At 39.8% G+C, this 14,088-nt stretch overlaps 1 protein-coding gene across 1 annotated transcript in view; it reads right to left on the bottom strand.

Moving 5' to 3' along the window:
• fkbp16 (FKBP prolyl isomerase 16) overlaps positions 1–11,667 on the bottom strand; it is a 34,966-nt gene extending 23,299 nt beyond the window's left edge. Inside the window, exons 1-3 of the mRNA XM_022191346.2 lie at positions 10,423–11,667; positions 10,044–10,213; positions 9,353–9,441 (exon numbers count right to left, since the gene is read on the bottom strand). Coding sequence (XP_022047038.1) covers positions 9,353–9,441; positions 10,044–10,213; positions 10,423–10,864 — 701 coding nt within the window. The 5' untranslated portion in view covers positions 10,865–11,667. The remainder of the gene's footprint in view (positions 1–9,352; positions 9,442–10,043; positions 10,214–10,422) is intronic.
• Positions 11,668–14,088: the final 2,421 nt, after the last annotated feature.

The raw sequence follows: 14,088 nt of genomic DNA, 5'->3' as shown, positions 1-14,088 counted from the left end.
TGCTTTAAGCTGAATGCTAATATTACAGTGTTTAGATACTTATAAGCTAATACATGCTGATGCTTTTGCAGGGAGGCGTGCTGCGAAGCAAATTTGACAGAACCGGACTTTCTTTGTGTTAGCTGGCTCAAAAAAATCTAAAACCCCAGTCAGAGATAATAGGCATCAAGATGGTTGTTATCAACTTTATTTGGTATTGGGTTGACGCCTGTTTTCTGCTTCAGGCTCAGTGTGTGCTCCCATAAAAGGGGGCGTTTAACGCATCTTGTGGCTCTACTGCACAGAATGGGCCCATCGCGTGCTGCCACCTTTAGCCAAAGGGAACAGATTGTTATGATAGAGAGCCATGAAGTACATAAAAAAGTATTACAGCCACATCACAGGTGTTGCAAAGGATATAAGAGAGAAATGCTGGTGACTCTCAATGTAGACGATGTAGATGCTTATTTCCAATGTGACAGCTGCATATTAGACTTTACACTTCATACATTTAAACAAGATACTCAAGCAGTGAATTTAGGTCTGACACAGTCCTAAAATAAAAGATATCACTTCAGTTTTGGCCAAATCAAAGTAAATCCAATAGTCTCTGTGACGAATACAAATAGATTCATTCATTTTCTGATCTGAGTTTTATTAACTGCAGCACCATCTGTATAAAACAGACTGAGCAGCAAATCAGGACAAAGCCTAAAAACATATTTTGGTATTCTGGCAGCATTAAGTGGGATTATCAACATATGGCTCAACAGGTTTGCGCACACATCGAGTTCCCTCCGCTGACAGTCTGTATCACTCAGTCTGTCAGTATGGTTAGGAAAAGAATTGGTAAACGGTGGCACTTCTTACAGCTGATTTTAATTCCAAACTCTCAAACAGAATCTCCTCCGAAGCAGGTTAGCTGTGCAGCATCAGTTACCATGGTGATGTAGTCAGGTTAAAATAGAACCAGCTTTGTGACATCTCTGGCTTTAGGATCAACACACCTTGCTAACCTATTAATTTCTTCATCAAATACTCATCAGGTATAATATTAACCATGTATCCCATCATAGTTTAGCATGCTAGCATTGCTACAGTGGAAACTCAAGGGAACTGAGCTAGTTTTGCAGGAGTTCAGATAAAATGATTACAACTGAAAATAGTTTAGGAATGTGTGTTGCAGATTTTTATGATAATCCATCTAATAGTTGTTGAAACATTTCAGTCTGGATAAAAGTGGACCAGTGAGCCAACAGATCAATGCTGCCATCAATAGAGTAGTGTCATTAGCATGGTGGGGAAAAAAGAGTAACACCCATCACTTCCTCACCTCTGCAGTTGTTGCGTGAAGTAAATGTAAATGTTGGATTGCCAGTTTCAGAAAATTTCAACACTGTAAGGTTGTAGCCTCATGAGGTAGATTTCAGATGCTGTTCAGCAATCCAACACGCTCTTCATTTGATGCGCACTGACTTCTTTAGAAGTTTATATGTCTTAATTTATATTGTATTATTACTACGCATACCAACAGTAGAGTTAAGAGGAACAGGGACAGCAAAGGGGAACTGAATTATCAAAAACAGACAGAATAATATGCAACAAGAAATTAAAAAAAAAAAGCTAAACCTGCAGGGTAAAACTTTTATCCTCCCCTGGTAGCATTTAATGAAATTACACAAACACAGTTGACTCATGTTCATAACATATGCTGTCTTTTTAGAATGCAATCTTTCCTCTCCATGCCAAGTTTCTTTTTTATCTGGAGCACCACAAACTTTTCTTCAATACCTTTTTCTGACATGTTCCTTGTTTTTTGTAGCCTTCTCTGTCTCCATCTCTGCAGTTGCTCTCTTCTTCAATTTTGCTGTTTGACAAAATGCATCGTTACCAGTGTACGAGTGCAGAAATGTTGCCACAGAAAGCAGATTAAAAGCACCCGTATACAGCGAAATACAGAGAGATGTACCTGGCCCTGATAGGCTTAATCAGGATTGTGTGAACTCGTTTGGCAAGAGCACCGCAGTCAAGCTGTAAACAAAGTAATGTAAAAGTAAAAGTAGGCTCAGATCTGACCAGTGTAACTTTACTCCGCTGCGGGTTTTCTGCTCTAAAAATACATTATCCACCTAAAATTCAATGTAAACACATTTCACATCAGGAGATGTATTCCTACACTGAATATCCCCTGACCACAGAAAGCAGAAGTAGATATAACTGAGGGCAGTATATTACAACCAAGGCTGTCGATGAGCGAGATAAGGCTGCTAGCGGTAGGGGAATAAGGTAAACATCCAGGGAGATTAGCTGAAGGACATGCACAGTTCAAACAGTGGCCTGAGTGGCAAAATACTACTGTGGCGCCAAAACAACCCACCATCTAGATTTCAGGGGTAAAACAAAGAGTCTGCTCCACTCAGATTTACTTCCTACATTTCTTTTTAGCTTCAGTTCAACACGCCAAAGCTGTGCACTAATGTGTCCGTAGCTGTAGCAACCAGAGGAGCTCATGTTGGTTGAGAGCTGAGCCTGATCTTATCTGGAGCATGCTTACAGCTGTCAGTGTTTGCTGGCCTGCTCCTGGAGCGTGAGGCCTGGGTGTGGCTTCTAGTCAGCCTGCCGGGAAAGAGACACACACAGTGCCCAAAAGCTACAGTCAAACTTGTTCAGGTCCTATGACTGTGCAAGCCAAGAGTTCAGCTGTTGGTTTGTTCACATCTGCTTCTGGAATCCTTCACTAATGACGAACAGTAAAACAATGAACAATGTTCTCCACTCTGGTGTCAGTTATACCAAACAGCTGATTGTTTGCCGACGTAACTTTGTACGGAGAGGAAACGACGCTGGGGAGAGGAATGGCTCAGATGGATCGCTGTGTTTTCCACAGAGGAGCGTCTCAAAGGTCACATTATTCATTTGACCCAGGTGGTTGTGCAGAGTGAGTCACGTTGTGTTCAGCACGCAGAGGAACTCCACCTAAAAGATTTTCTGAGTGGACGGCATTCTTAAGTATGTATGGCGACGGGGAGGAGAGCGTGTGTGCATGAAAGCCATAAAAGTCCAGAGACCAGTGCAGCCGTGTGGCAAGTGAGTCACTCTACCTGTCTAATGGCAAACACCTGATGTAATAAAAAGCAGAACTGCCAGTTCTTGACTGTGTCGTGTTACATCGGGCGATAAGAAGGGATCGGTTTGCAAGAAGAGGAAGCGCACCATCACAAATGAACCTAACACCCAGCATTTAATTAATGCTCCAGCACAGAAAATGAATTATCTGTGTGAGCTGTGAGGAAGAACATAGAGAAAGACACAGGGATCAAATGTGTCATGAGTCACTGACATTTCTCACGTCTTTCAAAAAGCTGCCAATAAATATGCTCACTCATCATCAGTCTTGATCCCATTGTTCACGGCTGCTCTGCGAATCTGTCAGTCGTCGTGCTTTCCTGCTCTAAGAAATGTCACTGTTACCTTTTTCAGCTGCTCTCCCTGCTGGATGTGGGTGTGCCTCAGAGGCCATGAGTGAAAGCTTTCTTCATCCACTGACTTCTTCAACAGTGTCAACAAAGTCAACACAATCCCCAGAAGATGTCTCGCCGGTCGACCCGTATTATCTATCAATTCTAAATCGGTATTTGAAAATGTTCGTCAAACATTCCGCTTGCACACTGACTCCAATTAAATGTTTTATATAATAATTGAATTTGATGCAGACTGGATGCTTCACACGCTACGTTTTTGTTTTGATGTGACAACATTGGAGTACGGGTGAAAACAGCCTGTTATAATGGTTGCATAAAAGCAAAGACTTGGGTGAGAGCGCTGGGATTGCTCTGGCAGATTTTTAACAGCCAAACATTTGATGTCTCTTATGATTTAAGATGAAAAACCTGTAAAATTGATGACATTCCCATCAGTACTTTGTGTTTTCTGTGAAGTCGCAAACATTAGATGGCTAATATGAACATAATACACATTCTTAATATCAGCGCATTAGCATGCTGATCTTATAGCCTCATTACAGAAGTTGTATTTTTTCTTATTTTCTAACATTTCTAAAAGAGGACTATATCAGTATAGCATTGCACTCTTTGCACTCGTAATTTGGACAGTCAACTGAAGCAGCAGAACCAGAGATTTTTGTAACTAATGCTGTTTCAAGTGTTGTAGTAGCACTGCCAAAGACCTATAAACAAATGTGAAGTGTAAAATCCACAAACTTGTCCTGTAGTGTCAAGCATAAATGCCTTTCTAAGACGTGATGGTGTTGGTCAAAGCTGTGCATAACACATTAAAGGGAAGAAGTCCAGGACTTTCTCAGCCTATGTCTTATAAAGTCTGATGCAACATGATATTAAAACACAGAAACTGGAAAAAAAAAAAACACTTTTCTTCCACCTTGATGTGTTTACAGCTACATGTTTCTATTCAATGGATATCAGCTCGCTATTTATCCTCACATGTAACAAAAAACACACCAAAAGATTAAAGTAAACTTTACAGCTCACTAACGGATGATTAATATTTCACAATAGCCATCAATCATCAGCGAAAATGTCACAGTACTTTCCCATGAACTGAAACTTAACTCAGCGTGCTCCACCCTGCCACTATAAAGACAGATCAGTAAACGCCGTATAATGAATGCTCCAGCAACCACCAGGCCCACCTCCCCCCCAGGGTCAAAGAGGGGGGAGATTCCTCCCTCCCCTCCGACAGTAGGACCTGTTTGTTTTTCCTGCCTCAGAAACTGACAGTGATAGCCATCTGGTGTGCCTCCACAATGTTTTGAATATTCCCTTAAAGGCTATTCGGTGGTTCCTATGTAATGATACATGCATGCTGTACTGCTGGGTCACAGCCACTGCTGGTCAGTTATAGTCTGTTATTCAATGTGGGATTCTTTACTGTTGTGTCTAGAGATGCAACAAGGAGGGAAGATTATTGACAATGCAAAATCAATTTTCATTGTTATACAAGCGACACTCAGGTATAGATTATGTCCCACTGTGACCCTAAAACAGCCAATCAAGCTGAGCTGACCATATTGATAAATAATGTCACCTGGGCATTCACTGATGCAAGTTTTTCCTGCTGTTAATTACAAGAAACAAGATTTTATTATCTAAATTAGGGCTAAACGATTTGAAACTTTTAAACCCCTATTAAATAGTACTTTTCCTATGTAACAGTGTTAAAATATGTGATGATCATTACCCACACTGAGTTTAAATCCTGGGTCAGACAGCTTGCATAATTTCTATAAATCTACAATTGCAGCGTTGGTTGATTTGAGGATGGCATTCTTTCAAATTGCAAGTTCAATGTGAAATTGATTAATTGAATATCTGCAGTCTTCCACTGATGTTGCAACAGAGAACCTGGGTCCCATTTTAACAAATCTGCAACTTGCACCACAACATCCATCAAAATGCATGCCAAGAACCTAGGAGAGATATTTTTTTCTACTTTTGACCAACAAGTCGGGCTATTCCATCTAGATTGCTTTGTAATTTTAATTTTGTAACTTCAATTATATTAAAATTATGGCATCACCCTTCCACAGCAAACCTCAAATGATTCATTACTTCCTGGACAAACTCCATGACTGCTGTTTCCTTGTTCAACATTTACAGAATCCTGCTGCTTTACTGCTTTCCAGATATCTTAAAAAGCAATCAGACAAATCTTATCTTTACCTTCTTGCACTGAACCTCTGTTTTTACTATGTGTAAAATGGTAAATGGTCTGTATTTATATAGCGCTTTACTATACCTGTGTGTTCAAAGATCTGCAGTATCTAACACTTGTTTCTATTATAGATCTACTCACTCTGTCCATATTACCAACAGCACCCTTAGGTCCTCCAAACATGACTTGTTAATTGCCCAGAAGTGAGTCGAAAAACGGTTAATCCTAATTTATGCTCCTACAATAGAGAGCGGAATTATCTACATCCGTTTGTGCTTTTAAATAGACCTACAACATATTTTATTATGTTTTATTGACAGATCCAGTTTTTCTGTACAGATGGTATGTGCGTGATTTAAGTGACTGCAGCACATTTTCCTTTGTTTATAAATCACTGTAAAAATAAACTTGAACAGCAGTATTAAATAAGTAACATATAAATAAAGAATACATAAATAGCACACAATCCCATCCTGACACATTTTTCCAAAACTAGAATGCTTAACTGGCTGACAGTGTCCATCTGGGCGTGGATTCAACTATTAATTTAACTCTCACACATCCCAGAGGTCTCATTAACTTCACTTTAACATGTGCTCCTTCCTATGAGGTGGTTCTCAGTAATGCCAGGAGTAAAAGTACGCCAACACCTTTTGCTGCCAGCACCGGGGTTAAGCTTCTGTTTATATTTGCTAACAGGCGGCCAACATAACCTTGGAGCGCACCACTTCACTGGAGACGTCTTTAAATGCGTCGCCTAGTGTTTCACGTACGGCTAAAAACACTCAGAAGAGCCGTAAATAACGGCTTCTTGCTTTGCAGGTTTACTTCTGTTGAGATGAAAATAAAGCAGGTGCCAGTGACATTTAATGCTGTTGACTTTGGAGTTGTGCAGGGCTGATGAGACAGACTCCTTCTGGCCCCTCAGGGTTTTCTTTTACGAGTGTTGAAGTTGTGCCTGTCCAGAGATCAGCAGATGTGGGCTTCCACCGCTCTCTGATAATGACCTACTGACTGAGGGGATGCAGTCTGTGTCTGTAAGTCTCATCTCTCCGTAGGGGAACAGATCTAACACACTCTGTTTTTTCTCGAAAAGCACAATCGAGTCTTTTGTCACATCTTTAAAAGGCTTTAATGTCTCACAGGAAAAAAACAAAACAAAAAAAGCATCAGTGTTTCTTACAGTCCATTCAGCCAGACGGTCGTAATCGATCAGGTAAATGCTCGTGACTATTTCCAGGGGTTTCATTATCATTGTGTTCACCTTTATCAGGAGCTGCAGCCGGCCCATCACCCACACACTGCTGTGTTGAATCATACCGTCTGACCGGCTTTGTACATTGTCCCCACATAGATAGCTGTGAAGTGCTCTCAGTGGCGGCTGATGGAGTCCAATCAATGCATGTGCCAGAAAACAGAGAGGCTAATGAGGTTTTCCCTCCTAGTACATGTCATTTTACAGTACACACACGCAGACATCTGTTGCTGCTTGTGATTCGTATATTCCCCTTCGCTTGTCTGCTCAAATATCTTTTCATTAAAGGATGTAGGCTTCGCGGCAACATACCATGTCACCTCAAGTTTCAACAAATATATTTAACTTCAGGGACCGGAGAAGATCTGCTTAACCCTCCTGTTGTCTTCATTTATGGGCACCAAAAAGTAGAGTTTCCTTGTCTGAAAAAAAAAATCCAAAAATTCAGCAAAAAAAATTCCTCAAGTTTCTGAAAATTTGCAAAACAATCAGGAAAAAATTCCAATAATTCCTTAAAAGTTTTATTAAAAATAAAGAAATAAAAAAATCCTTCAAATTTGGCAAGAAAATTCTTGTAAATATTTTAAAAAATAAATAAAAATCTTCCAAAAAATCCTGAAAAAATCTAAAGTGATTACATATATATATCAGCAAAACTTTCACAAAAAAATCTACCAAAATCCAGCAAACTTCGCTTGATTTTGGTTGATTTTTTGTGAATGTTCTTAAGAAACATTTTTTTTCCGACAAAAAAATGTTTAAAAATTTCCCATAAATGTTGAAAATGTGGACATCAGAGGTTTCACTGTGTAAATACATTTTTAAATCACATTTTCAAACTTTAAAACTCGTCAATTTTGACCCGCAGGACGACACGAGGGTTAAACAATATCGGTTTCAGAGCAACATACCATGCCTCAAGTTTCAACAAATATATGCAACTTCAGGGACTGGAGAAGATCTGTTTAAGGGCAAATGCACAAGCCCTGAATTATGTTTAAAGAGTTGCATGTAGCTCTGATTGTCTGCTTTATGTAAGGTGCAACCTAGTGTGACTGCACAGCGCACAACCCTAATCAGCTGCATCAAAACAATCATTAACTAACCTCCTGCTGCCTCCTTCTCAGCACACAACACCAGAGATTCTAGACAACACCTCAGACTCCATGTCACCCCTCACCCCCTCGTGTCCTTCACCGAGCTTCATAATACAAACACGAGCGGCGCTCACAAAAAGCTGAAACACTCTGCTACACACACTAATAAAGCAAACATGCTTTTACAACACAATGTTCAGTAAATCTGAACATTATGTTGTCCACAATTTTCAGATGTACTGTGTTTTACTCTCAGCTGTAAAAGTGGATTTGAGTCATAAATTTAGCCCTGCAATTTTTTTTTTACAGGCTTTTACTGCCACATGATAATTCTGGGTGCACGAATGTGACTTTATGCATTACTTCTCAGAGTGGCTACTCGGCTAATGGTACAGTACGTTCTGCATGTGGCAAAAAAATGCAGATAAATGCCGTGGTTTAGGGTTTCGGCGAGCTTTTATGGTAGCAACATTATGTGCTTCAGCCGACGGTAGCATGTTTGAAAACTGCCGTTCACTCACAGGACACCCATGGCTCTAGATAGTGTTTGAAACTATCTAATAATGTTTAATTAGCTCTAATGGGTGCGGGCTTATTTAAACACAGAGTTCACAATATGGCTTTCAGAATTAAATTAATGGCTACAATTTTGCTGTTTATGAAATAGCTACATATACAACATATTACCATCTGCTGAAAAAGCCTCACAGCGGCGAGAGCTACAGAAAGTAATCTCCCACAATTCAATCAACCATAAAACAAACTGAATCACATTAAGCACATTTGCTCATATGCTTTCCGTCTAGTCTCACCTGAAAAGGCTTTCCATTCAAATATTTTCTTTGGGTATATTATCATACACAATTTGCTCTAATCACTGTGGCGCATTACTCTCTCATTCTCACGTGTTCGGGTTATCTAGAGCAAACATTTAAACCATAAACAATGTGTTTTCAGCAGCGACCCACCAATCTCCTCTCTGTTTATACTGGCACTTTAATGGTGTAAAGGTTATAAACCCAAGCCATTGGCTGTAATATGAGCGGAGTTCTCCCATAGGTTGGGAGGTTACAAGCGCACCACTGATAGGCTGCCTCCGAATGGTGTTAGGAGGAAGCCATCTGCTCCTGTTTATGGTCCATTAACCCCGCTACCCCTGGATAACCAGGCTGCCCCCACAGCAACAGGTTCAAGAGGCGTGGGCTTTTAACTGGGATGCGACTTGGATGTCATTTACGGGGGAAAAAAACTCTTTAGTCTTATTTCTGCTTCAGTGTGTTTCCTAATTCATAAGATCACTGTCAAACAGCAGTAAGTGGAAAGTCCTTACCTTCCCAGAAGTCCATAGGCGTACTGTGAATCTGCCAGCAGTAATGTGATCTCACCCTTCTGCATGGACATGACACACTCCTCCAGGGCCTGCACATGACAAAAAGCAAGTTTTTTTCTGCTTTATCTGCCATTTTTAACCTGAGCGTTTCTGTGTCAACTAAAAAATAAAACGGTGAATTCCAAGTTTCAAGCACATAAACATGTTTTTAGTTATGTGTCGCTTTAGGAATGGTTATGCCAGTCGATGGATCAGTCTGCTACTTTGGTCCAGAATGGATTATTGTGTTATCAGAGGTTGAGCTGTAGTTTTAATGGTAGACCTCTGAATCTGTTTGGTCATGATTAGGATGACAATGACCACTAAATTCAGCTCAGAATAACTTGGAGTAACTTTAAAAAACAGCTTCAAATGTTCATTTTTCCATTATTTTAGTTTATGATGAAATACTTGCACAGCTAATAACTTCCCATCAGCATCAGCTTCACTTTGTGTTTTGTAACAATCAGCCAATTTTAGCAACCTAGCACACGAATAAGATGCTAACATGGCAAATACGCCAGCTAATAGAGCCATAGAGGCACCAGCAAGTATTGCTGACCCGCTGTTGCCATTTCTGTTCACCACTGTGATGTTATACAAAGACTTACTGCTGCAGAGAACTATCCCCTTACAGGTTAAGAGCTTTCACCTGGTTTACATCTCCCTCCCCGATAACAAAGACGAGCTTGCAGTCCTTCTCCACCACAGTGCGGTCCTCCAGGACACACTGCATCTTCACAGTCACCTCCTGGCCCCAGGTGGGATGTGGGGCCTGCAGGGTCCCACACTTCAGCACCTTCTTCCTCAACAGCCGGTCGTCTGTGTGAGGAAAGAAACAAGGTCATGCCGGAGGAAGCAGGGTTAATCTGCTCATCCTCAGAAACAGCCACAACACAGAAAGCTGGTTCTCAGGCACATATTGGTTGCTTTTCTAGTTTTTTGTAAAGGTTTCAATACAAAATTACATCATAAGTTACTGTAAATTAGAAATCATTTTTACCACACGCTGCTGCCTGATGTAGCCTCACCTGTGATGTCCTTCCAGTCTTCTGCCATGAACAGCTCCTCAAAGGTTGCAGAGGTCCACTCCTTTATTGCATAATCTGGAAACAGACTCTCTGATGAGCTGTCCCTCTCCGAAACATCGTCATCCTCCGATGGATCTTGGAATCGTACCATCTTCCAACTGTTTGTTTTCTTCAGTTTCCTCCGTTCCTTCAGTTCTGTCCCTCCACTCTCTCCCCCAGGATCAGAGGGGCTTTTTATCTCCGTATTTTCACTCTTCCCTGCACAGCTCTCCGTTTCAGCCTGCTCTTTCCCACACAGCTCCTCTCCTTCCTCTGCAGGCCCATGGGACAACTCATTGAGACGTTCCCTGTTAGCAGGCTCTGAATCTGCCTCTTTTACCTCAGGCTCTATAGACTCCGCTGCAGAGTCCTTATGCTCCTCACAACATGGCTCTGTCTCCATTTCACTCCAGAAAAGTGGTGGACACCATTTGCATTAGTCTGCAAAAGAGATGATCCTCTTTGGTCAGCCAATGTTCCACTTAGATGGACGTTAGTAGTTTTGTCTGCCACCTATACCCTGTCAACAGACAAAAATATCTCCATGATGTAATATTTACAAAAATCCATGTTGTGTTTCAGTAAATCCAACTCAGAGCATATCCCTAAATCCTTTCCTCATCTAGGTTTTTTTTCAAGCTTCGTCCCGCCTGCGGCTTTGTTTTCCCTCTGTAGTTCTGCTGCACTTTGACCTCTCCTTCGCTCTCCTGCTTGTATCCCTCTTCGTCGACGGCGTTCGGTGTTGTGGCAGCAACAAAAAAATGATCAATGTAAAGAAACTGTGCAGCGCAACGAAGCACTCTCGGCCAGCAGGCATGTGCAGTGGTAATCTACAGGATTAGAAGAGAAAAACCTAATCTGCTAGAACGTCTGTAAGCTTCTTAATGACTTCACCGTCGTGCCCCATAATGCAGTTTCCATGAATGCAATATCTACCAATAAGATCTCAGGACATGTGAGCTCTAACTTAATTTACCTCGAGACACACTGGAAGATTTTTATTCTCACTTTTTAAGAAGTGCCACGAGAGCCGCAGACGAGCTATAATAACCCACAGGCTGTAGCGTTGACACCGGATTACTGTTTATATAATCAGTTTGGGTGAATTCATACATATTCCTAAAAAACCCACCAACAAATGCAGTGTTCTTTAACCTATCACAGCTTTTATGTGATGTTTGTTTCTGTCACGATTACAGAAAAAGCAAATCCATTTGAGCTTTAAAACACATTGGTATTTGAAATATTTAACCAGGAATTTGCATCTGCACCTGCAGTCAGTATCACATTCAGACTAGAATTAGGATGTACAACCATTTATAGTGTGTTGGGATGTTAAACTAGACAGAAATGGGTCATTTCTAGGAAAAGTGAGATTCACATTTGCTTTAAACTAACTAAGAAAATAATCAACAGCTAAACTCCTCCAGCACCATGCGCTTGTTCACAGAGGTTGATATAATTAGTGATAATTTGTGGTAACACTGATTAATATGTCAAGAGGCTCTTAGTAGTAATTGTGCAGAAACAGGCCAGAAAATATTACCCATTTGTTTCACTGACGCACCACTGCAAACTAAGTTATTCTTTTACGTTTCACCAAAGCAACATCATGTGTATGGCTCCATGCAAAGTGCCTTTAAATCATGTTTTCAATCTCAGAAGTAAACATACAGTTTAAAAGGGAACATCAACACAGCAGTCTGACAACTAATCTAATGTGAGACTAATAATATTTAGACATCAACATCCCGAGAGCTGTATCGTTAATAAAAACTGCTCTACTGAAAATGAAGCCCCTGTTTAATCCACAGCCAAAGGATGTTGTCAAACGGGGATTAAAATGATTCTAATTCAATATTTGTCATTTAATTTCACTGACACAAAGACAAAAAGTGTTTATTGTGAGTAGAATTGTGTCCTTTCAAGGGATTTGTTGGGAGTCTATTGTTTCTGAGTACTGCCTGATACCATTGTGAGATTCTTTCACGTTACTTAAGTTCTCTCATTTTATGCCAGAGGAAAATACTGTCCTTATGACTGAACTGACAGTAATATTTACATTTCAGATCATTATTTCCATCCAAAACACATGAGCTTTAAAAGCTATGCTGCATTATCATAGACTCAACTACTCAAAACAATAAACATTTAATTAATCAACTTATTAAAATAGTGCTTAAACATTAACATGTAAGACATAATTTAATACTCTTAATTCTTCTGCATCTGTCAGGATAATTGATCATTTTAGCCAAATTTCAAGCAAAAAAATTGGTTGCAGCTCCTCAAATTTCTTCGTCTTTTTTTTTTCGAATAAACTGAATTTACAATTAACATTAACTGTTGGTTGGGCAAAGCTATTTGAATTCTTATGTCACTTTTGGCTTTAGAAAGTTTGCAATGGTTATTTTTTTGCTGTTCTCTAACATTTTATAGATACAATAACAAAAGTCTGAACGATATTTCAGTTGGCCAGTGTCATTGAACATTATTGACTTATCACTAATATATCAGTATTTGCATAGACATTATCCAGTATACGGCATATGAAAACCTTCTCTAACAGAATATAGGGCAGGAAAAGGTGCGTGCGGTAATTTAGAAAGTAGCAAAATGTCAATCTATAGTTTGTCCAGCAGAACAACCCCGACTCCACAGTTTACAACACTCTCAGCACTGTCTGCAGCACATGTAGCAGAGAATGCATCACAGCTAAACAGACGGTAGTGTGGAGTTAAGCGGTGTATTAATGCTAAACTGCTAATTAGTTTGTGAAAAAAAAAACATTGCTGGAAAGTTTCAATATAACTTGAACATACTATATGTATATTTACACACAATATCAGCAGATATATGGATGTCAAAATTCCCTGCTCCCTGAAATCAGCCCCAAAAATGTCCAGCATCTGTTGAGCTTTAACTAATTCAAGTAGATAACAACAATATGTAAAATTTAGCTAATTGCATCTAACATTCAGGAAAAAGACGTCTTGAATGATGTTTACTTTTATAGGTTTATAAGGTCATTCCATCTCAAATCATCAGATGTTTAGAACAATTTCTCCTCGAACAGCATAAATTATGGATATAAACATACACATTTTATATACATACATTTTATTTTATATCAAATACTTTCCTAGATCTTTTTTGTTAAAAAAAAAAACAAACCCTGTAGACCCGGTTTCAGCACATTTTTTGGCACATGAAAATTACAGACTATGTTAAAGCAACAATAGCTTAGGAACTATTAAGCATATAAGACACTGTAATGTCTTATCATGCCAGAAATTGGTCTGAAAATAAATAAAAAACATGACCATATTTCTTTTCTTATTTATACTTGGAGAAGTATTTTGAAAGGACAGAACTCTATTTTACTTGTACTAGGCTGTCTAACAATATTTTACTTTCTTTCAGCTTTATTATATGGCACAGTGGAGAGAAGAATGGGAGTAGGACCTGCAGCAAAGGGCTATGGGCTGGATTCAAACCCATGCTTTAGGGACTATAGCCCCTGTTTATGGGTCACCCACTCAACCTGTTGAGCTACTGGGACACCGGCATTTTAGCATTTGAAGTACAACCTGTCATACTTGCTCAGTGAGTTCTCTTTCATTATTG

This window comes from Acanthochromis polyacanthus, chromosome 8 (assembly GCF_021347895.1).
Source record: "Acanthochromis polyacanthus isolate Apoly-LR-REF ecotype Palm Island chromosome 8, KAUST_Apoly_ChrSc, whole genome shotgun sequence".
NCBI lineage: Eukaryota > Metazoa > Chordata > Actinopteri > Pomacentridae > Acanthochromis > Acanthochromis polyacanthus.
The sequence above is the reverse complement of the archived record's forward strand: the minus strand, read 5'-3'. Positions and strand labels throughout refer to the sequence as shown.